Source organism: Balearica regulorum, chromosome 13 (assembly GCF_011004875.1).
Source record: "Balearica regulorum gibbericeps isolate bBalReg1 chromosome 13, bBalReg1.pri, whole genome shotgun sequence".
NCBI classification, from domain to species: domain Eukaryota; kingdom Metazoa; phylum Chordata; class Aves; order Gruiformes; family Gruidae; genus Balearica; species Balearica regulorum.
In genome coordinates this window covers 12,249,569-12,274,016 of record NC_046196.1, presented here as the reverse complement: position 1 = coordinate 12,274,016, position 24,448 = coordinate 12,249,569, and the positions used below count along the sequence as shown (strand labels likewise).

The 24,448-nt window shown below is 36.6% G+C and overlaps 1 protein-coding gene across 8 annotated transcripts in view; it reads left to right on the top strand.

Moving 5' to 3' along the window:
- Positions 1-3,818: 3,818 nt before the first annotated feature.
- DPY19L3 (dpy-19 like C-mannosyltransferase 3) overlaps positions 3,819-24,448 on the top strand; it is a 38,583-nt gene continuing 17,953 nt past the window's right edge. For 2 of the 8 annotated variants that reach the window (XM_075765991.1, XM_075765990.1), the window contains exons 1-13: positions 3,820-4,066; positions 5,576-5,718; positions 7,210-7,343; positions 14,142-14,232; positions 15,086-15,207; positions 15,409-15,554; positions 17,261-17,384; positions 18,139-18,273; positions 19,970-20,101; positions 21,160-21,261; positions 22,079-22,152; positions 22,399-22,557; positions 24,081-24,203. In XM_075765991.1, the coding sequence (XP_075622106.1) occupies positions 5,616-5,718; positions 7,210-7,343; positions 14,142-14,232; positions 15,086-15,207; positions 15,409-15,554; positions 17,261-17,384; positions 18,139-18,273; positions 19,970-20,101; positions 21,160-21,261; positions 22,079-22,152; positions 22,399-22,557; positions 24,081-24,203 (1,445 nt within the window). In that variant the 5' untranslated portion in view covers positions 3,820-4,066; positions 5,576-5,615. Of the gene's footprint in view, positions 4,067-5,554; positions 5,719-7,209; positions 7,344-11,934; positions 12,124-14,141; positions 14,250-15,085; positions 15,208-15,408; positions 15,555-17,260; positions 17,385-18,138; positions 18,274-19,969; positions 20,102-21,159; positions 21,262-22,078; positions 22,153-22,398; positions 22,558-24,080; positions 24,204-24,448 lie in introns of those variants that run through there. The other 6 variants (XR_012837653.1, XM_075765995.1, XM_075765993.1 and 3 more) reach the window with 6 other exon arrangements.

The window sequence follows — 24,448 nt, the reverse complement described above, 5'->3', positions numbered from 1 at the left end:
CAGATCTGCACTTTCAAAATTCATAATGAAGCTAGTGGGAAATTTTTCCCTAATTGAAATGGAATGAAAGCCTTATGCAGCTTTTTCAGGTAAGTGATTGATTCTTGGTTATCCATCACATAAGCTAAAACATATCTGGCAACCTAGTTTTTAATATACAGCATATTTCTTGGCATTGTTGGAGCTTTTCTTCCTGTCTTTTTTAGAAAAACAAACAACCAACCCCCCCAAAACAAGTCTAACTCAGTTGCTGTTGCTGGCCAAGGAGAGAAAAGAGAAAGTACATCCAGAGAACCCATTGCTGGTATGATCATAGTTTACATTTACATAAACAGGCTGTTTCATTTCATTAAGTTGTTACTATTAGGGCTGTGGGCCAAATATGTAGAAGTGAAAAAAAAAGTGGAACTTTAAATGGGTTTAGATGCAATGCTACAGAATGCTAAGGCAGCTTTTTCACCTTTTTCCCTAATGCAAAACCTGGGGAAAAAGTCTCTGTAGTAGGATGTGGCAGTCAGGTATTTTCCTGCTTGCTGGGCTAAATAAAGTACCTTGCTCACTTCAGCTTAATAAAGCAGAAGAGCCTCATCAGAAGTTGCTCCCCCCCATAAACAATCTGGTATTACAAGACACCATACCTGCTGAGAAGCACCTGTGAGTGGGGCTGCTGCTGCCAGTAGGAAGGGTGCCGTGCTTGCAACTGAACATTGCAGCTTTTGCAGAAATGGGACTGGACACACAGCTTGTGGGACAGAGCTGCACTGACCTAACGTTCGATGATTGTAACACTTCAGGGAATTGGGAGAAAACGGGGTAGAGCCCTACCACACGAGTGGGATTTGAATCACTCTGTCCTATATCTTTGGCAAGTATTTGTGGTCAGAATTATTGCGGAAAAGTTAATGCACCATGCTACTGGTTTGGGGGGTTTTTTTGCAGTCTCTTCTAGGCAAAGGAAAAAGAGCTGTCACATTGAGCCACTCAGAAAGTGAAACACCATTAATACTGACTTGACTTAATACTAGCTAGGTAAAAAACCTCAGAATTGGTAGAACTAGAGTGCTTTTGCCCAAAAGCAAAACTTCAGGCACCTCACAAACTTTAAAAGTTGAAAAAAGAACATAGAAATGTGACATGCTTGCAGCACATCACATGGCAGCTGAACAGCAACTAAAAAGATTGCAGGATTGGACTTAAAATTTACTTAGGGATAACTTGAGTCCTCCTGTGTTTCTAATTCACAGTAGCTCTTTCTACAGTATTGAATGTGACAATCGAAGAGAAAATGTAAATAGTATAAAGAAAATGAATTTAAAGCTTCATTTAACCATTTCCTGTACACTACGGTTTGTAGAAGTTTGACTGACATTTGTTGGGATTTTGGGTGACTTGGTACTAACATTAAGAATTTGCTACCATACAATCTAATTGGAACACAATGAGAAACAAGGATATTGATAAATAATATCCTTTTGCCGCCTTGGCAAGTATAAAGCCAGTGTTACAGTATAATAATAATACAGTAACGATACAATAATACATTATTACTGATTGCTTGCTACAGTTTGATGTATTTTAAATTTTATAATACAATTTTCAGAGATTAATATCAGTCTAGAAGTTTTTCTGTATAGTCACAACTTAAAACATTAAATCTCATTATCAATGGACATGTTGCCTAACTAATACATTGTTTCACTAAGACTATGTTGAATACTAACTCTTAGGTGTAGCTCCCTTGTAACATAGGATTTTTTCTTTTTATACTTACACTGCTCTAGTCCCTGGCAAAAAGAGGCAATAAAGAATGCTGTAGTGTGATACTTTCCAGCTATTACTGTATAGGTGTTGTCCCTAGAATATTAGGCAAAACAGCATCAGATTGATCTGTTCTGAGTACTTCCAGACAGAGGATCAGGGCAGAGGGTTTTTCTCCCACTCCATCTTTAGTGTAACAGGAAATGACTTGTTAAAATATTATATAGAATTGGGAAAAAACACATTTTTTATTTTCCCTACTGTCTAATCTGCTATTTGAACCTTGAACAATAGGTGTTAATATTTCAAAGTGATGGCTACAGCTGATTAGTTATTCTAAAATGGCTTAAAGGTAACATTTACTCTCAAATGCTTTTCTATTACACAAACTTTTCAATTCAAGTAATGCTATTTTACAGTGTAAGTGGCTCAGGAATGTCTATGGAATTCGTACTGCTGGTAATCACCAATCATTTCTACAAAATGAAGAGCTTCAACTGACCGTTATAACTTACCACGTCCAGATATATCACATACATGCACAGTGTCATAAAACACAGAATTAAGACAACTGTAACTCCCTCTCTTCTCTGTATACTGCCTGTTGGCAATCATGCTGCACAGCCTGTCATTTAGTTCAAGATAACACCTATGCAAGTTCTGGTTCTATAGAGAACAGGCTTTTGGTGGTCCCAAATTTATTGAACATGCATATTACCGGATTTCTAAAGCTCTTAAATGATTGTTTTCTAAACCTTTTCTGCAACTTTTGCTCTGTGTAGATTTTACTTTGCATTGGCCTTTTCACAGGTAGTGGATAAAAAAGAATTTCTGTTCCAGAAAATATCTCCCACAGCATTCCCTTTCTCAGAAATTTAAGTACATTATCTGAGCTCCTCTACACAAAAATGTACACACACTCAAGATATTTATTTACACTGTAAAATCCCTTGTATGATCTGTATATAATACGTTCATTTTAACAAACACCTGACACATACGATGTGGCAATGATATTAGTGATAAAAATAAGGTAAATCTAATATACATTGTAAAGCCCATAATTCTCCAGTTTACATATTCTTAGTTTAAGCATTCCCTACAAATGTACCACCTGCCTTATTGCTCAAAAAAGTAAGTATGGCTAGTCTGTTGTTGTAAATCGACTTATAGTAGAAGTTTTTAAATATTTGGAGAGTTTAGAGGAAGTAAGAGAAAAATCATTGTTTGTTCTAAAAAATACTTATAAAACATAAGAAGTGTGCACAGACAGACATTGAAAAATTTCCTGATTTTGAATGTCCTAAGTCAATGGCTTCAAAGCTCTGAATTACCAGGATGAATACGAGTTACACAGTTTGCTTGGCACCTCTGAGCATGTTTTCTATGAATTTCATGCCTCTTTTTGCTCAAAAATACCAACTTTGCCAATGAACCAAGGTTGTGGAATGAAAAAGAAAAAAAAAAAGTAAGTACTGCTGCACTGTAAAATGCAATAGAAAAACAATTTAATATTGTCCTGAAGAAGTAAACTATCTCCACCTGTTCCACAGAATTTGTATGAATTATTAGGAAATCTGCTTTCTGTGATAAGATCTGGGAGTCGGCACGTTGTTAAAGGCTTTATGGAGATTTTTTTTTTTCACGATAACTATTTAAAGACACTGCAAGTAAAATTTACAATAAAGAATTATTGTAAGGGTAGGTTGTACCTGTTAAGTAGAAAAAAGGCTGGTGTTGCTGTTATCTTTCTGCTACAGACACCGTGCAGGAGCAGACCCCGCTTTACAGCCTCGCTGACTGGATTTGCGCAGCCCTGCGCGGGGCAGCCCGGGCAGGCACTCGCCGCCAGCCCGCCTTTGGAAATTTAAACTACTTCAAACCCTTTCGGGGTGAGGAGGGACGCGTTTGCCCGTCTCTGCTTTCGCAACAACCTCATCCCCGCCGTACTTGTTTTCGCAAGAGTCCGAAAGCAGCAGGAGAAGCGAACAGCCCCGCTGAGGAAGGTGCCGCCCCACCCGCAGCCCCGCGCCGGCCCTCAGCCCGCCCACTCCCCACAGCCCGCGGCTCCTCCCCGCGCGGGCCTCCCCCGTCCGGCGGCGGCAGCCTGCCCACCGGCGCGCCCCTGCCCGCGGCCGAGCCACGGCTGCGGCAGCCCCTCCGCTCCGCCTGACAGGGGCGAACAAAAGGCGCCGCGTCCGCCCTATCCTCTCCTCGCGGCGGGGCCCGGGCGGTTCCGCGCAGGCAGCGCCGGTAGGAGAAGCCGCCGCCCCGCTGCAGCGACCCGCGGCCCTCGGAGCGCCGGCAGGTATCGGCCCCGCCAGGGGGGATGCGGAGGGAAAGGGGAGGAGATGGGCGGATGGCAGAGCCGCCTGCGAGCAGCAGGCCTGGCCGGGCCGCGCAGGCCGCGGCGGCGAAAGGGCGGTTCTGTGTGGAGCTGCCCGCGCCCCGCGGGGCCCGCCCCGGCCGCCGGGGGAGCCGCGGCCCCAGGGCCGGCCCTCCTGCGTCCGCTTCCCGCCTTTGCCCAGCCCCAGGAGCCGCTTCCCTCTCCCCGTCGGCCCGCGGCGGCTCAGGCGCGTTCGCCCTCAGCCGCCCTCTCGCCTGTCCGCCGCGCTGCCCCGCCGCCACCGACAGCCTCGCCCCGGGCTCCCCGTCGTGCCCCCTGGGCTTGGCTTGCAGCCGCAGGGCCTGCCCCCGCCCCGCTGCCCCAGGCCTCGCCTCACCTCGGGCAGCTGTGTGGACGCGGGCGGGACGTTCCCTTCCCGACGCCCTGTCGAGGTTTTCCCCGCGTGTGCCGGCCAGAACCGTTCCCTTCGGCATAAGGCATTGAGGAAAGCCGGCTGAGACTGTCAGGGCACAGAGAAGCATGGTTATGATGACCATCTTGCCTATATTAATTGTCACTTTTTCTATTTAAAACCAACTTAGATAAATGCTCGCATAGTTCCCTCTATGTGTTTTCCCAGGCATGTGGGAAAGAGGTGAAGTTAAACCACTGCAAACACTTTAAAACAACAAAGTTGTGCAGTTAAGGCATATTTCTGAGAGCATTACCATTACCAGGCATTTACACCAGTGGTAACACAAATATCAGCGTTTGTGTTCTGGAAATGGTAGCAGATTTTTGCGTTCAGGATGGGACATCATTGATTTTCAAATGTAGAATGGCAGCTTGAGGCAGTTTTATGTATGGACCATGCTGACAGACCAGAGAGCACCTGGGAAGCGACAGGGCAATGACTAGCTGCTCTGTCTCTTTTTTGGTAATGTTCTCAAATTTTATGTTGCTTTAATAATATAAAACATCAAGGATTTTTTAAATGCTGCTTCTCTAGTTTTTTTATTGTTTTCTGGCATCATTTTTGTATCTTACAGCCCCCTTTGTTGGCATTTCCTGAAAGCCAAGAGTTAAACAACTAGCTTCTATTTTAGGAAATATCCTAAAAGGACCAATTTTTCATTGAAGTGCTTATACTTTTTCAAAGAAGTGGAGCTTGGTGTGCATTTTGAGTCAAGGGCCAAAAGTGAGGGCTGTCAAAATAATGAATCATTCTGAAAACCTGTTCAAAAGTATGCAAAATTGTGTACCTAAGTCTTTGCAAATTTAAGATAATGTTTTCTATACTTTTATTTGCACTCTGAGCTGTACAAATTTAAAAAAATCTTGCATTTTTCTAAGTTGCACTTCAACTACAGTATAGTTCCGTAAGTCAAAGTATCTGATGACAGTAAAATATGGTGCTGTTTTCAGATATTTCATACAGTATTAAGTCAATGTTTGTGTAGGAAGATGCATTGATTGTATGTGTCCATTTAGGAGTCAGACTGAAGAATAATGAATTAAAGTGACTGACATCATGACAACCGTAAGACAGAGAAGGGTTGGAAAAGGCACAGAAGCGGCTGAAGATCAGCCTTCAGAGGAGAAGAATGTGAAGCCTGATGGGAAAATTCTGTCTGGTGGGTAATGACAAGGATTGTGACATTATGGCTTTTTAGTAGTGTTTACCTTTTGGTACCTGTCCTAAGCACAGGTTAGAACTAGGTATGTACCAAATACTTTTTCATACTTGAATATCTGTCACCAAAACTAATTGGATAAGACGGCGGGCATGCAGATTACCACTTGTCAATCTCATCTCTGTTTTAAAATACTAATGTAAATTGGTGAGAACATTTTTTTTTTCAATTTAGTATCAGTGACGTGATATCAGATTTCATATAGCTGTCGTAGGTTCTTAAGCGACTTCCAGTTCAAATCATTGGTAACATAAAAGGATTTGAAGACCTCAGATGAGGTTTACTTAAATATAAGCAGATTGCACATGAAATCTCGAGTTTAACTGCAGATCCTTCCTTTTTGACTATAGGACAGACTAGCTAGGTAAATTTGAGAGAGACATTAAGTGTCTTAATTCAAGGATCTGTTTAAGTAATGAAATACGACATTTTTGTATTTGTGTGGAATTACAGCTTTAGAGTTGGCAAAGTTTGTTAGGTTTGGGGGTTTTTTAATTAACTTATTTTAAGGGATGTTTTGACCTAAATTCCAAATGTTTCTATGTATGCAGTTTGCATAGATGAACAGAAAGTTACATTGTTCTTTTCACACAAGTACACATAGGCTATATACAAAATGGGAAAGTGATCATAGTTCTCATCCCACCCAGCCGTCAGTTCCACTGAATTGCATATGTGGTACCCATTAAGTAGATGTCACATGCAGTATGAAATAGTGATCTGGAATTGTACCTTTGAAATGGCTAAGATCCATATGAAGCCTTATATCAACATTAAAAAAAAAAATTGCCTAAAAAAACCAGGAATACAAGTGTACATCAAAGCGCAACCTTTCTTTCCCATCATTCCATCTATAATCTTATTTGGATGTCATCAGGAGGTTATCTGCAATTCAAAGCACGACACCATTATCAAAGGCTGCTTTTGCCACTGTTCAGTCTCTTTGTGGGTATTAGTGAGACTTCTGAACCGTTAGTGTTGTATTTTACAAAAAACCAAGCAAACCCCCCAAAAACAGGCAGCCATTTTAGGACATGTGAAGATGATTTTAATTTCTTTCTTTGTGATCTAACAGTCATCCTGTATTGTCTTAATTAAAAAAATTGCCCTGGAGGATATTTCAATTTAGATTTACAAATTAGATATGGTATTTATCTAGATTTGTATAGGATCATGGTGTTCGTAAACTATAACCACATTTTACCAATTAAGACACACCTTATTTCACTTTGCACGTAAATAGAATATTCTGAGTTTGCTATCTGAGAAAATAAAAAGCATATCTCCATAAAGACCTCTTAAAACCAAGTGTCCTGTTAACTACAGAATGTAAACTGTACTAGCATAGGCAATGTATAAATGAGTTTCCAAAATTCCTTTAAGTTGAATTATGTGTTTCACAATTACAGAGTAGAATATTTTTCTTCCAAGATCATACAGGTGGAAAGCTGTGGAACATACTCTCAATAACTGTCGGTGGAATTGTTGCCATCTCTCTTGGACTTCTTACTTCTGTTTATGTTGCTACACTGCATGAAAATGACTTGTGGTTTTCCAATATTAAGGTAACAGTCACTTTCATAGTTTTATCTCTGCTTTCATAGAGCATTCATATGAGTGTTAGTAGAAATTTCATTTATTTATGTATTTGTCTTGTAACTAACTCAAAACCAAAATATTTCATTTTTTTAAAATTTAATTTTAAAAAAGCTGTGCTTCCCTTCCAACTACTCTGTAAGTACTTGATCATTTCTATAAACACCTTTCTTCAATTTTTCTCTTAAAAACATTGCTACACAGCTCCTGCCTGAATTGTAGCTATGGTTCTTCCAACCATTGATATTATCTACAAGAGAATTACAACAATCTACTGTATGTTGCTCTATAATCATCTTTCTTTTATCCAAAATCAAACAAAGAAACAGTTAAAAAACGATATGCAAAATCTTGGCACACGGTTCTTTAATTGTATTTCTACTGTGATATTGTAATACAGTTTAGGCACAGTCTCTTACTACTTAATTTTATGTAATGTTTTCCTAAATCTGCAAACATATTTCGGACATTCACCAGTGTAAACCCAACCATTCCCAAGATCCAGGACTGACTATTTTTTTCCTAAAATCATTGCATGGGAAAAAAATGCAGCTGTACACTTATCTAAATTTAACCAGAGAAAAGAAACAGGTGAGTCATTTTCCTTTTAGATGCCTAAAATTCACTCTGTTAGGTCTATGTATTACGTTATTCAAAGAGTACGTATATTTAATTGGAATACTTGCATGCAATATGTCTTTCCTGTACTATGCACTTTTTCTGTCCTGGAAACATTTAGATTTCCGTAATAAAAATAGTTGGCGCTTACTGAAACAATTGCTGTTGTATTATACATATAATACCATTTTGTATTTTCTTTGAATATATAGATAGATTGTCTATGCATTAAAGGTACGCCTTAGGTTTGCGTTTTCCTTCCAAAAGCAAGTATTGGTTAATTTCACAGGTATTGTATGTTTTGAAGCAGAAAGAGGCATGGACTTGTGGAAATGTACGAACCCAACAGACCATTTTTATTCTGTTGAACTGATACAGAGGGACACAAGGTTTGCTGAGAGAAGCAAGTCTGTAGTTGCAATTAGGTTGCCCCCCAATGGATAAAATGCTCATTTTATTTGATAATTAATGTGTTCATTTTAAGTATACTAGAACGCCATTAGATATCAAAACTGAAATAAAACCTATAGGTATTTTTCAGTCTGGAATCTGTTGCCTCTGTAGCTCTCATTTCATCATATGGAGTTGATATGATAACTAGTAACATTGGAACATGAGCAATTTTAGCCAATTTGATAGAAAGATTCTAAAAAACAGTAAGTTCATCTACCAGCAGGTTGAAGGAGAGAGAGATACAGATATTCTCTGATCTCACCTCCTATTTTTTTCAGTAAGATGTGAACTCCACCAGAGCATGCATGTGGCTACAGTGCTAATTTTCAGCTGATAACAGCATGAAAAGCTTTCTTGAGATTTCTCATATTATTGGAGATAAAATAACCAGTTGTAACACAGTTCAGACTTCACACTGACTCCTGCTAAGGACATCTTCCCAAATAGAAGGCTATAGCTCTAACTTGATTGATCAGACAAATGCAATTCATTTTGTAAACACATCCCAAGTGAGATTCAAAGGTACTTTTAAAGATTTGTTCTCAAATTATTCATTACAGCTTAGACCAAACAGGTACTATCCCCTGCAATTTATTTGCAAATACAAAGAAGGTTGGGAATGGGTCAAGTCTGATAAAATTTTTTTGCAAGTCTGATAAAATTTTTTGCAATTGTCTGCCAAGTCAAACTTGTTAATTCACTTTGATTAACACAAAGCTTTCCAAGGTTTTACCGTTAACTTAAATATATTGTAGGCTTGTTTTCTTGCCAGTATCCATGTCAGAGCATTTTGTGGCCATAAGAGGGAATAGCAAGATAAGAAATCTAAACTGTCTATTTTGATACACTTTCTCTTAACTAAGCGGAGAAAGAATACATGGATGAGAAAGTTTAAACACAATATTGTTTTATGAGTAGTATGGGAGGAGAAGACTACATATGAAGAGCCTGTGGAACTTCCTGTAAAATTGAGACAGGAAGGCTCATCGTAACATCTGTAAAACAGTACCTATACATCTCCGTGCCTATATGTATGAGTGGATATTGTAGTATCTGTAGATGTATCTACATGTTTTCTGGCATTTCTGAATTGGCTAATCTTAGAATTACAGCACATACTATATACTAATAAAACACAAGAATAAAATACACTATGGAACAATCTGAGATCCTCAAAAATTATATTGAAAATAAATGGAATATTTGCTTTTTTCTCTTAACATTTTGTAGTTTGGCCAAAGCATATATTTTTGCATATATATACAATTTTCTAAAAATTCTGAAAGAGTAAGTTTTCTATTACTGCATGCCTTGTTTAATGAAGCACAGATGTTATTTCGGTTTATTTTATTTGTATTAAACATTACATATAGAATAAATGGGCGCAATACTAATACACATCCATTCTTTCATTAACCCTCATGCCTATGAAACATAGTAGTGCATCACCACTGCTCTGAAACATAGAAAAGAAAATAAATTTTCTATCAGTTATATTTTCATACATTTTAAATTAGTAACTTCAGTCACTTTGAATTGGCTGTAAACAGTGCCAATTTGAGGATTTTATATTACTGAACTCTTGATACAAAAATTACATTAAAAACATGATCCTCCTGAACTTTATTCCTTTTCTAAGCTACAATTAGGCAGATTTTAAGAATTCATACACAAAAGGGTACATATAGCTGATAAATTAATATAGTGAGATGTAATGGGAGACTGGTTTTGTCAGTTTTTCTTTTACGTGAAGGTACTCGTCTCTTTGTACATCAGTAGGAGGTGGTCTGCAGTAGTTATCTGACACTTTTGCACTTAACTAGACAGTTTTTTACATATACCATTTAGATCCAAAAGGTGGAATTTTTATTCTGAAGACCCCATTGATATATGAATATTATGATTGTATAGTTACAAAATTGTGTAGTTTGCCAATTGTATTCAACCCTAAAAATGGAAAGTTCATTATGCAAAGTTATGATTCTTAACTTCTAAGTAATTGAAGTCACAATTTGTGTGTACACTTGTAGTGATTGCCTTTCTGTAATTTCAGTTGCAATTTATAGAAAGCCAGGTCAGTTTTAGGCGTCTTCCAGCAATGGTTCATCCAACTAGAAAAACTATTCTGTGGCTGTCATACTGGTTTGTTCTATTTGGAATATGGCTTTCAACAGTGCATTGATTTCAGCAGCTGCAGTTGCTAATAAATATGCCTGCTATTATAAATTTGCCATGGTCATTGGAGAAAGATATAAAATTGTTTCCTTATCAGAAAAAGTGAAAATGCAGATCTTGAAGAGTGGTTTATGCTATGAAAGAAGTACATGATTGGTATTATTTTTTTATGCCAAGACTTCCTGAAAGAACGACAAAAAAAAAATGCAGAATACTATGTCACATAATCAGAAGCAGTGATGTGTACACTTCCAGCAGGGATCACAGAATGTTACAATCACTTATCTTGACCAAATAATTTTGAAGAAAAAAGTTTGAATCTCTTCTCACATACATTAAAAAAACAAAGATTTCTGTTTATGATGGTGAAAGCCAAAACAGATTTCTTACCCAAAAATCCTTTCTCAGTTTTCTGAAAACTTTCTGGTGCGACACATAAAATGGCTAGTCTGTTTTCAGTGATTTTCAATAGCGGTTTAGTGACTGCTCCTCAAGTATAGTATCTTTTGAGAACAGGATCTACTATGAAAATAACAGAATGGGGGAGTGGGGGGAGAATTGCATCGCCTCTCCTGTCAGCTGTTGTGTTGCTTGCTCAAATGCAAACTCTGAAGAAACTTTGAACAGGCACGAGCCAAGGCCGCATAGTGGATTAATACTGTAACACTTTAGAACTTTCATTTGTTCTTCATCCCTTCTGAGTAAGCATTTAGACTAATATTACTGAACTTTCCTGTAAGAAAATTGCTGCTCACAAGAAGTCAGGAATGAAAATACCAAATTTTAAATATTTCAGACATGCAGAATAGGAATCTTGGGATTCCTTCTCTGAAGGGCTTACATTTCACCTTTTTATATTTTGAATATAAAAGAAAGATGAAAAAAGTGGGGAAACAGTAGCCAGCTAATTAGAACTCTGCGAAGTGAATGCCTAAGCCATGAAGAGAGCGAGGGCAGTCCTGCACTTTGGTGATACTTTTCCAAAGAGCTAACTGTTGAGTTGTTACAGGTATTTCTACTCTGGATCAAAAGTCTGATCTGAGTAGCAACCATGCCATTCTGACAGATGGGCATGAGGTTAACCAGCCAGAGACCACGTACAAAGATGAAATACATTTCCTGAAGGCACGATTCTCAACCGGGAACACTGATAGCAGATGTCTGTATTGAGTTTACACTTGTATGGCTGAAAATTTTCAAATCTTTCTGATCTGAAATTGAACAACTAAAAATATTTTCAATTACGCAACTTGTGTTTTAGCTTTGTCAAAAAAGAAAAGTAATTGGAGCTTTGCTTATGCTCTTCATTTATAGAAGAACTCAACTCAGACTTTGACTCCTTGCTCGGTATTCTGAATGACTTAAGGAATTTGAGGAAACCTTAGCTCTAGAAATTTACATTGCCCTTGAGAGGAAGTCCTCCTCCATTTGTTTGGAATGCTCAATATTATAGGGATACAGTTGCATAAATTGAAATCATATGCTGCTCTATGTCTCCAGGAGGTTAGTGATCTTTTTTACCTTGGAACAGTGATAACTTCTTTGTTAGAGAGTCACAAATTGAATATACAGAAAGGGAAACGTGCTCTTACAATGCTTACCCATAAGTCTGTATGTTTTTATTGACATGGAATACTAGGAAAAGTATAAATTGCTGTAGAACTGGAAAAGTATTGTGAGTGAATAAAACAGATGTTATCTTAGCATGAAACAGATGTAAAACTCACTAGTGTTTGTCTCATAAAGTATAGCATTTGGTTGAATACAGCTGGTGCCAGGATTACAAATTAATCATGTTTGAATGCATTTTTGCTAATTAGATCCCCCTCTGTGACTACTCTCTCCCCCTCAATAAATTCCAAATGTTAACGTTTTTTCTTTTTTTCTTGTGGTTTTTTTTTTTTCTTTTCTTTTATGAGCACTTAGAATCATCCACTTTTTGATATTGGAAAACTTTTCAGTAGTGATGAATTTGAAACTAGAGCTCATTCAAAATCCAGCATTCTCATTTTGCTAAGAGTGTGGCTTTTAGCATTTAGTGCCAATGTCAGTTTCTTCTGCTGGTACTACAGTGATTTGTATGTCATAGAGCAGCTGGAGACTTTAATTGTGAACTTACATTGAATCAGATGCGGTTTTATCTGTTGATTTTTTCTTAGACCAGAACTAATATTGGTTTAGTTTGTCAACAGTTGACTTCAATAAAACACATGTTTTGAGATAATATTCTATACTGGGCAGTAGAGGAGGGAAGAACATGATTTTTTATCTAGCTTTATGTTGGCTCTGAAATAGTATTGATTCTATTCCAGCAAAAGAGATGGGACTGTATAAGAAAGATGAAAGTCTTGGGATTCTATGCGAGGTTGCATTAGCCAGAATGGCATTCATAAAAATCTCAGAAAACAGTAACGTTCTGTTATTTCAGTAATGTTCCTTTGTAAAGAAAACTGAAGTAATAAGATTATCTGCAGAAATCTCACTTAAATTTCTTGAAGACTTATTTACACCACATACAGGAATCTCATTGCATTTTCAAATCTGGATATAAACCTTTTCTAACGTACTGCTTATGAGAGAGATTTGCTGGGATGTTTTTATATAAGCCACTAAAAAGATCACTAATAATAAAACAATTTTGTATAAGATGCCTGTTACTTCTCTTCAGATTGGTTGTTCATGCAATCTTATTTTGTTAAATGTGGTTGCCTAAAGCTCTGAATTTGTTAAATTTCATTAGGTCTTCACAACTAATGAATTGACAAAAGGAGGTGAATTCCAAAGCAAAGATCTTGTACTGAGAGCAGTTTTCTCTAGGAGAGCTTTCATGTCTCGCCAGACTCCACATGCTGCAGTGTCAGCTAAGAAAGAAGCATAGTGTACCTACTTTAAATAATTTGAACATTTTTAAATTACAAATAATAACTTTACCTACACCTAAATACAAGTAAAGAATTGCTTTTCCTTTAACCTATAAGAAGTTAAGCATGAGAGCAATGAACAGCTGGCTTCCTGCAAGATGCAGCGTTTAACAACTAGGCAGCAATATACCCTGCCAGCTGAAATCTCAGAGTGGCATTATGGTGCAGTCCCAAGTTTAGCACACTGAATTAATCGAGCCTTAAGGTGGCAAAGCCATGGAACACCATGGGATATCTACATCTGGAAGAAAAGGTTAAATACATGGAGCAAGCATGTGCAGTTTTAAAGTCCAGCTGTTGGCCACTGTACCTATCTAAACATTGACAGATAGTAAAAGATCCAAAATGTTTCCAAACAGCATATCAGAATCACAGAAGGCATATATATTTCCTCAGCTAACAGGTATTTCCCTCTCACCCTAATTTGCTATGTATTTTACCTTTATTTGAACTAAGTTGCATAGAATGCACGAACCCAGAGACTCAAGCCACTGTATAGGTCAATTTCCCTGTTGCAGCAAGAATTTGAGTTGAAGGCAGCTTCATATGATTGTGAAAAGCAAATGGAAAGTGGATTTACTATTGGACTTTCATTTGCAGGAAGTCGAAAGAGAAATTTCATTCAGAACAGAATGTGGACTTTATTATTCCTACTACAAACAGATGATTCAGGCTGCTTCCATCCAGCAAGGTATTGTAAACTGTAAAGTAAGTTTTACTTTGTCTTGGCAGCTGACTATTTGTAATATTTTTTCAAATACAGTGGAGAACAAGGAATACCATAACTGTGAAAGATAGCGTAACAATTGTACTGGAGACAGATTTGTTCTGTTCGTACACCTAGGAGCCACTAAGTTATGAACATAATAAATTTCACAATTATGCATTGGTTTCTGTGCAACACCTTCACATTCTGATGAAGGCAATTACTTTGAGGGACAACTTTCATATCTGTTAAGGTTTCAGCCTTGCTGGTTAATTCAGTATATTAGTTTTGGTTTTATTTTTCTCTTGTTTATGTGAATTATGAGCTACTTGTGGGAAGGGGCAATTTTTTTGTTGTATGCCTGGGCAGTAAGTGACACAATGAGCAGCTTCCAAGGAAATCATATACGATGATGGGGTTATCTGTGACAGTCTCACGTTTTCTAGATACTTAACTGTTGCTCCCTAGCAATTTTGCTTATATGACACTTTTGTCAATATTAATATCACCTGTGTTCAAAGTAGTGACAAGAACGGTTCTCAAGATCCAGTATGTACCACAGATTCTATGCTAGGAATGTAAGTGTAGAAATAAATGTTTTATACAATACTAAATATATACTACTTGAATTAGCACTCTGAGTCACATTCGAAGCAGGGAAACTGAAGACCTCAGAAGGTCATGTTGATTCAGAGGTAATGTGAGCTGAGTCCTTGACTCAAAGCGTGCAGGTTTTGATGAGAGATCCTAAAATACCTTTTAAAAAGTTATTCACTGTTCAAATGAAGATGGAGGGGAAAATGACAATCTCCTATTTCAATTTCTCTTTATCGTTAAGGTTTACATGGTTTAGTATATGACAATAAAACTGAATCTGTGAGGACAATTAACATACTTGAAAGAATGAATGTTTACCAGGAGGTGTTTCTCAGCATTCTGTATAGGATTCTTCCAATTCAGGTAGGCATTTATTTATGGCTTTAGATTGTAAGTGCATTATGAAGATTGCGCAGTGAATCATAGCTCCCTTTTTTTAGTTATTTTCTGATTAGAAATATTCCTGATACCTTTTTAATTTGTAAAAGCAAAACCTAATTCACATTAAGTATAGCCGCCCTCATGAGTATTTTATGTCAACATCAGTATTCTTGTGTTTTACAGCAATACCTAGAGCCCGTTTATTTTTATATCTACACTTTGTTTGGACTTCAGGCAGTTTATGTCATTGCTCTGTATGTAACAAGCTGGCTTCTTAGTGGAACGTGGCTTTCAGGGTTGTTGGCAGCTTGCTGGTATATTACAAACAGGTAAGTGATATTAAACATTCTATCTTTCTAAAATTGTACCTCATTTCAAAGGTAAGGCATTAAACCTGCAAATGCATGATTTATTGGACAAAAAATGAAACTAAGGCCTCTCTCCAGATTTGCCAGAAAATGGGAGAAAACCCCCACGTTTAAATAATACAAAATAGTTAGAAAATAATCAGAAATGAGCTGACATTGCAGACTAGGATTTTAAAGTTTCAAGAAGTTTGAGTAGAAAATTTTGGCTTAAATTGGTCTCTGGAAGTGGACTGCATCCTTCAGATGCATCTGAATTTCCAGATCGTGTACCCTGTCTTCTCCAGCCTAGGATCCCTTCAGTGCTAAAGACACCTGTATATATGCCCTTCAGGCCTATCCTCACTGCCCCACACCCAGGCTCCAGGGATTCCTTCAACAACCTAACATCGTCAGAACTTCAGCTTCTCTGTTCCCTTATTCCTGTAGACATCTCCTGCACTAAGACTCAGAGAAAAAAAAAAAAGATGGTAATAGACCTGTTCTAGTGCTTTATCACTTGAAGAATGCTCAATTTGGAGAGAAAAACTGAAGAACTGGCTTTATGCCAGTAAGCTACTGACATGAAGCTAAGACTGGTGACATAGGCTGTTATCCATAAGTTAATCAAGAAAATAAAAGTACAATGTCAGTTCTATCAAAACTGTTTGATATGTTTGTCACCAGCTGTAAAGAAGTTTATCTGAAAGCATGGCTATTACAGAATAATTATAGGTATATAGTGGTAAAATGTTTCTTTCTCCAAACATGAAAGTAATTTTAAAAAAAAAAATCACACAATGTGCAGTAGTTCACATGTTTGTTTCATGAGGCCATCTTTTCCATTTACAAAATATTTGGAGAAGATTTGTTTTGTCCATCTTTCTAATACTTCATGAACAAGGGATGCTTGTAATCCTTTATGCAAGTAGAATAAGTACATGGAATTGATCTGGATAAAGACTTTCTGTCCAGGTGAAGTACATCTGAGGCTACTGAGCAACTCCATTTTAGACATTTTTTTCATGCAGCTAAGCATGTCTCAGATGTGTTGCTTACTTTCCTTCTTAGCAAAGATTTTCTCTACACAAGAAAAAACGGAATTATTTTTTGTTTTTAATTCAGATTTTCTAAATTACTGCTCTTTGGGGAAGTTTTTCTAACTTCCATCACATACTTTTTATATTAGAACATTCAAAAAATGACCAGAAGTTCCTAACCAGTTCAGTGGTATTCAGATCCAATGCACTGGGATCACAGTGAAGAAATTGATGCCTATTTATTCTTATATGTGCTTTTTGCAAATCAAAAAAATGAAGTAAAATTACCTGTGACATGAAAACTCCACATGCTGGATTTTGGGAGCGGTTTTGTTTTGGGGTTTGTTTGTTCATTTTTAAATTACCCAAGCTGTGCTTCATAAGTAAGATTTAATCCATAGTATGAGCTTTTTAACGGTAAGTTAAGCTAAAGTAGAACATTTGAGGTACAGAAACAATGGGTGACTTGAACAACCTTCATAATGATGTTTTTTCAGAGCCAGGAATGTTGAATGAACTGGAGTGTAAAGCCTCCATTTTTATCAATAAGTAGTTAAAATACCACAAAGATGCCTGTCATTGCAACCTCTCTGTCCCCAAGTTGGTGTTCTATTTGTTTTAAATTTATGAAACTCTGTTTGTTTTGTGCAGAATAGATACTACAAGAGTAGAATTCACCATTCCTTTAAGAGAGAACTGGGCACTACCATTCTTTGCTGTTCAGATAGCAGCCATCACATACCTACTCAGAACTCATTTACAACCTGTTCAAGAAGTGAGTATTTCTAACAAGTATGACACAGTAAAATTAGTATCAGAAAACTGTCCAAAATTTAGGACAAAATACTTAATAAGCATTTATAGCAGTGGATAAACACACATACATCACTTTTAACATTGAAAATATTAATCAGAGCCTAATTTATACATAGTTGAAATACAAAGGAATACATATGCTCAGTGCTGAAAAAAAATAAAGGTAAGCTCTAAAGAGTACAAGACAACAGTACTGTGTATTTAAGAAAACAGAGTAACATGAAGTAGGCAGGAGAAAAGCTTGTAAAGCACAAGGATTAAAGATTTTCATTTGTTTTACAAATTTAAAAGGTTGCCCTGATCTGCAAGAACAAAAGCAAATTGATGATATATTTTATTTGACAAACAGTTCTTAAGTTATTACTCCTCAATTTGATCAAATAACTGCTATTTATAGCCTAATAAAACACGTATTGCATGTAAATCTGTGGGCTGAAACTATCTGAGATCTCACTGTTTTCTTGCAAGTGGTATTACAATGGTAAAATAGAGGCATAAATACAAGAACCTGCAACTCTAAAAAACGTTCAGTATCCTGCAAGCAGTTATTGCGGTTAGAAAACTCATATTAATGTTTTTAAAATGGATTTAAAATAAAACCAAATTAAGCTGGGTTTTGGTTGGGTTTGTTAGGTTTTTGTTTTGGTTTGGTTTGTTTGTTTTCTAATGAAGGAAATTGTAAAGTTAAATAAAACTTTGTTCCTTCCTTCCAGAGATTGACACTTATAGCTGTATTCATAGCAACGTTTCTCTTCAGCCTTACTTGGCAATTTAATCAGTTTATGATGCTGATACAAGCATTGGCATTATTCATACTGGACTGCTTTGACATGCTTCCCACAGCAAAGGTAAGATTATGTTTGGAAATAACCAGATTTTTTTCTTTCCTATCATAAAGCTAACCATTCTGGAAATATTTTACTAACCAGTGGCCCAGATGCCCAAAGTAATACAGATTATACACTGTGCTGCTCTTGTGCTTTTAAGTAATCACAGTGTATATACTGCAAGTGTAAAAATGACTAACAGCACCGTTTCTGATTTTTTTCCAGCTGATTTTATTTCACTTTATGTGATTCACTTCTGTTTAATTTTTGTGTAGTTTTGTTTAGACTCAGCTGTGTTTTGACGCTATTAAGGAATTGCTTTTAAACACCATCATAACAGTTGATCTAATACCACAGCTTAAGCACATCCCCTGGAAGTGGCCAGGAAAAGAACATGTAGCACAAGAAATCTTTGCCTAAGATGAAGTCATAATGATGTATGACTTTTGCCTCAAGTATTGTGCATCCTGGTTTGAAAGTTAGGTGTAGGCACTGTACCACAAAGAGAAGGAAGAAGATAGACCAGATTGCTCAAGCGAAGCAGCAGTTGCCTTTCATGCATTGAAATTCACCACAAAATAACATTGTCGCTGTATGTTGCTGAACTGAATGAGCCAAAAAGTAAACCAAGTGTTAACTAAAAATAAGGGACCATTGACAGTCAATCTGAGGAAATAGAAATATAATACAGAAGATGAAAACATTGTCTTTGAATGTAATGTCACTGTGAAATTCTACTGAGGTGATTTTAGTCCTTGTAAAAGCTTACACTAGTTGCAAAAGGTTCTACCTTTAAGGGAGGTTGCAGTAGGAAGAAGAGTATTCATGTTAATTTCATTTTAAATTTGAAGCAGATTTGAATATTAGTGACTGTATATAATTTAACTGAAAGTTAGTATGGTGGCTACATATCAAAAAAAGTGGTTTATTTAACAGTTTCTAAACTCTTCATTATATCTGCAAATGTAAGCTGAAGTTAGCCATTAATGTGACTAATCAGCTACCGTAAAAGTTGGCAAATTACCAACTTCATCCTGAATTATACTGAAGTGGACTTACTGCACCACTCTTACTCCATATTAATTTTCCCAAAAGCGCTACTTAAAACTGTTGAAATCTGTTGGGCCATTTGATTCTGACTTACAGCACTCCTGTAATACAAGACTGAACTCAGGATCTTTGTGTCAGGTGAAATTTATGTGTCAATACCACTGTATCAGAAAATCAGCTGGTTTTTAGTGTTTGCATTCAGTTTAACATTTGTAATAGTTTAGCTCAAAAAGGACTGTACTAAACTATTATTAAAAAGCTAGAGAAATCAGCTGGTATTTGATTGCTGAACTGCACTGAGCCATAACTCTTTAGTCACAAGGACATTAGAGAGGCTACAGAAACACCTCTTTGACTAAAGAAAGTACAAAACAACTTTCAAATATTAAGTAATTAATATTTTCCTCACTCTGAAGTTGTTTAACTTACCTGCTGTGTTATAGCACGAGGCTTTCCTGGGCATAAAATAGGTATAAAATATTAACCCAACTAGTTCAGGACATAAATACAGAAAGGGCATAGTAATGGCTGTAAGTGTAGTGATTTAATGCAAGATGGTACATTTTTTGTAAAAATAATTGATGTTGAAATAAATTACAAAACATACTCAAAGAAAAGCAGCTATGACTGAAGTTTTGTAGGCATAAAAATCTCATTATTGTTACAGGTCATGTGGCTGTATATCATTCAGATTTCTGGATTACTGCTAGTCTGTGTCCTACAGTTCTTTAATTCTATGATTCTTGGATCATTACTTATAAGTTTTAACACTTCTGTCTTGATAGCAAGAACAATCCAGGTAGGTACTGAATACTGAAGTACTAAATAGTGTTATATAGATAGATAAATGAGTAATTTATATGCATTATAATCTTAAAATGCTAATAATAATTAGAGGAATTACTATAGTGTAAAGCAACAAAAACATTGCATGATCAAATAATGAATTCAGTTATACTAACTACAGCATAACCAAGCACATCAGACACCATAATTCTGTGATTGCTATTAACATTTATGATTGTGCAAGCTGCAGTTTTGGATCCTGCAAAAAAATTGCATAAACGGACTTTACACCTGTTTCAGCAGGACTTGCCTTGTATTTATGGATCTGCCGCCAACAAAATATTCTGTGAGAACTTGGCACATGTCACATTCAGCTTACTGAAATCTATTGTTTCTTTCAAAGATTAGGATTTTTTTTCCTGTATTTACAGTTCTCTTTTCTGATACCGACATTAACAACAGCCTCTAACCAGAATATATGAACTTACAGGGCCATTCCTGCTGTCTCTCACTCATGACCTTTTAAAATCAGATTTGTGGGTTTTATAGTTAGACAATGTCTGCACCTATTCCAAGTTCCCTGTGAGTAGCCAAAGAACCGTTCTCAGATCTGGAGCTTTGAACTGGAAAATTGCTCACAATCCTATCAACTGACAGAGCCAGAAGACACCTTTGCCACATTTAGGTGGAAGGTCTAATAAACAGGTATTTCAAAAGACACACAATACTATTGAAATTAGGGGAATCTTGGAAAACAACCACAGTTGCACTGGGTGCCAGCAGTTGTATAAATACCATAGGGCCACCTCTGAAGGAAGACTATTTGAGTAGTTAGAAAACTCTGCCAGATCCTTACACTGGGGAGTTTTAATGATACTGTCCCTTCAATTTTGTGGAAGAAATATATTTTTATTCTGGATACTTGGTTATATATACACTTTTGCTTACATGAACCTAATGCAAATGTGATCCTGATCAGGCCTAGCAGATAACCTATTTCAAATATTCTGTGTTGCTTTTGTTCTATATACATACAAATGTACTGAAACACTAATATTTTCTTCTTTCTAGAAACACCTAAAAAAGGGCAGCTTGCTTAACAGGCTTGGGAAACTTATCTTCCATGTGCTATTGGTCTTGTGCTTCACTCTCCTAATAAATAAATTCATCAAGGTAAGCAAATAGTTTTTAAAATAAAAACTTACAAAATATATTACGTTAAAAGCTATTTGTTAATCATCTACAAGAATATCATTAAATAAAAAAAGCAGTGAGATTTCACTGCATTTCAGAGACTGCATTTTAGAAATGAAAGATCATTTTGCTAATCTTTTTGGTGTGTAGATTTTAAAACATATTCTTAAAACTTCATAAATCAACACCAAATAATCGAATACGTATTCATAACTTGACGCTCACCTGTAATTTTATAAAAGAGTACATTTATGCTGCATTCTGATACTGCTGAGCATTTGCAAAGTTTTTCATTGAATTTACTTTTCAGTAAATGCAGTTAAAATGAATACTTGTTATAAAAATGTTGTAGACCATACCATACTTTTATGTGCTGCTTCTGCACAGAGATATCTGCAGACATTAGTGACAGTAACACTTTTTCTGCTTTTGAATTTTAGTCTCTTCAAGAGATCTATATCAACAGATTAAAATTTAGTACACATGGAAAGTAAAAGTATCACAGTAAGATACGATAAGTCATTGAAATAAAAAAATACAGCTAAAACCAACTCCTGGGTAATCTTTATCTGTAAACAAGAAACTAACCCTAATAGTTATTCTAAAAAGTACCTTGCCCTTTGGACCACAGGACCATAATTACAAACTGAATGCTTATTTGATTGCAAAGCACCCTATCTCAGGAAGGCTGTGTTGCTTCACAGTTTCATTTAAATGATGAAAAATCTGTTTACTGTGTGAAGTTTAATTTTTTGATACTTAGAATATAATTTCCTTTCTTTTTCCTCCTTCATAGAAAATTCTTAATCTTGAGTCAGATGAACATATATTCAAATTCTTGAAAGCAAAATTTGGATTTGGGGCAACAAGGTATGGTTTAGCTGCAATTTTACTTTTTTGTCTGACTTCATTAAGTGCAGCCTGCAGGTTGTTGCTCATTGAAAATCTCGGTGATAAATCATGGGGTTTTACCTCATGTTTGTGTCATATATTTTCCTTCATAATAACATGCACAACTGTGGCTTTATAATTGCTTGGGAAAAAAAGGAAACTTTGATCTTTTTTGACATCAAGTTACCAAATACATGAAAACAAGGATTATTCTTTTTTCTTTAGAGATTTTGATGCTAACCTGTATCTTTGCGAAGAAGCCTTTGGTTTACTACCGTTAAATACTTTTTCAAGACTCTCAGCTACATTGCTTTTTTACGTCTACATATTTGTTCTCTTCCTTATGACAGTAGCAGCTATAGTTGTTGCCTTTCGGAACCTCAGGTAAAATATGTTTTTAAAATAATACACATTTTTACCAATTTTCTCTTCTTCAACAGGCTGAGGAACTGACAGTTGAATACAGTAGCATACAGTATTACTTTCCACAGGTACTAAGGAAACAGTAGGACATAAAATAGATCAGGCAAAATAAGTAACTTCCTATTAAAGCTAAAAATGTAAAGGATGTAATGAGACTGAACAAAGAAACATTCTTCCCTAGATTCTTTCAAGTTCTTTTGTTTGCTTTTGAAGTTTTGCAGTATGTGTACGGTTCTTTGGTTGGAGTGTTTTTGCGAGGAGGGAAAGCAGGGGAAGGGTGTATTTATAGAAAGCAATATTAGTTTCTTTAGTTCACCCCATTTTCCCTGCGCAAAGCACTCCCAACCGAAGATTTCCATTGTGGTATCCTCAAACTGCCCTGAAATGAGTTAGGGATAGTCTGTGCTGAACTTCCTGTGGTCTGTATGAAGAAGCAGGAGTGGTAGACTGCAACTGTGCATCGCTGCTGCCAGTTCCTGCAGCTAATCTGTAGGATTTGGAGGAATTTACAGAACACTAGAAGAAAATTGGTACTGAACTGGTGGGGGGGGATGGTAAATAGTTCATTATAGACCTCTCAGTTTTACATTTATAACTTGGGCAAAAGTTAGAAGGGATAATCTAAAACTTGATTAAGCAAAAATTCAAGGAGTATTACATAACTAATGCCACTCATCATAGATTTTATGGAAAACAGGATAAAAGGGGGAGAAAGAGGGAGAGGATCTAAGACATTGTGATTCTAAAACTATGTTATGATAATTGTGAAGTCATAGTCATCTGTAAGGCAGTTTGGTATTATTCAACCAGCCTCTTAAAAAACTTACTGCATCAATCCATTTTAAAAACAAACAAAATACTCTGCAGCTCTTATTTCTGTAATCCTAAATGTAATCCCAAACATTAACCTAATTGTTAACATTGTCCAGTGATCTCAATTATCCCCCACCTGAAAGAACAGGAAAACACCCCACACATTTAAGCAGCTTCTTTTTTTTGATCAGTCCTCCACATAGGTTCACAAGACTAGCCACATCAAGCAATAATAAGTTCTTTCAGCACATCTTTACTGTAAACTTACTTCCAATATATGGCTTTAGTAGTGTCCAGATCTACCAGCACAGCCCCACAAAAAACAGTTAAGTTCACTCTCATCAAAAGCCCTGTGAACTCTGTGGGAGTAGCTGCTTCAAGCAACAAACCAAGCATGCCTTTCTGTAAACAATTTTATGTTGTTTTAAAACAGCTCATTTAAACCCATTGCATTTCCAGAAAACCAGACATGAAAATAAATTCTTGATGCTGCTTCAGGCTGGTGCTATCAGGCTTAATTGTATCATAGATACAATAGAAGATTGTAGACTGATAGCAGTAGTATTGCTCTTTAGCATCAGAAGGATTAAATGCTTTTTAAAATACAGATAGCTATATGAAATGTGTTACAGAACTTAATGTAACACTTTTTATTTCTTCTGTTTAATCAGTGGTTCAAATCAAGTTCAGTTCATGGAAAAAATGGAAGAATGCACAATAACACTGAAGCCCGATGCTGCTTACAACTTACTGCACACAGTCCTTTTTGGATGTCTGGCATTAAGCACAATGAGGTATTTTTTATTTTTTTTAATTCTGCTAAAGGCTTCTTTAGACAATTGAGTATATTTTGATAAGAGTGTAAAATATGCTGATCACAAACTGATAGGATCATGAACCTTCTTTTTCTCCCTGGTGCATTTCTGCTTGTAGACTGAGGCATTTCCCAAGATGCTGCCAAAAAAAATGTTTGCAAACTTGGGAGCAGAGATGTCCTCAAGAGCACATAGCAAAGTGCAAAGACAATCTTTTATTCAGT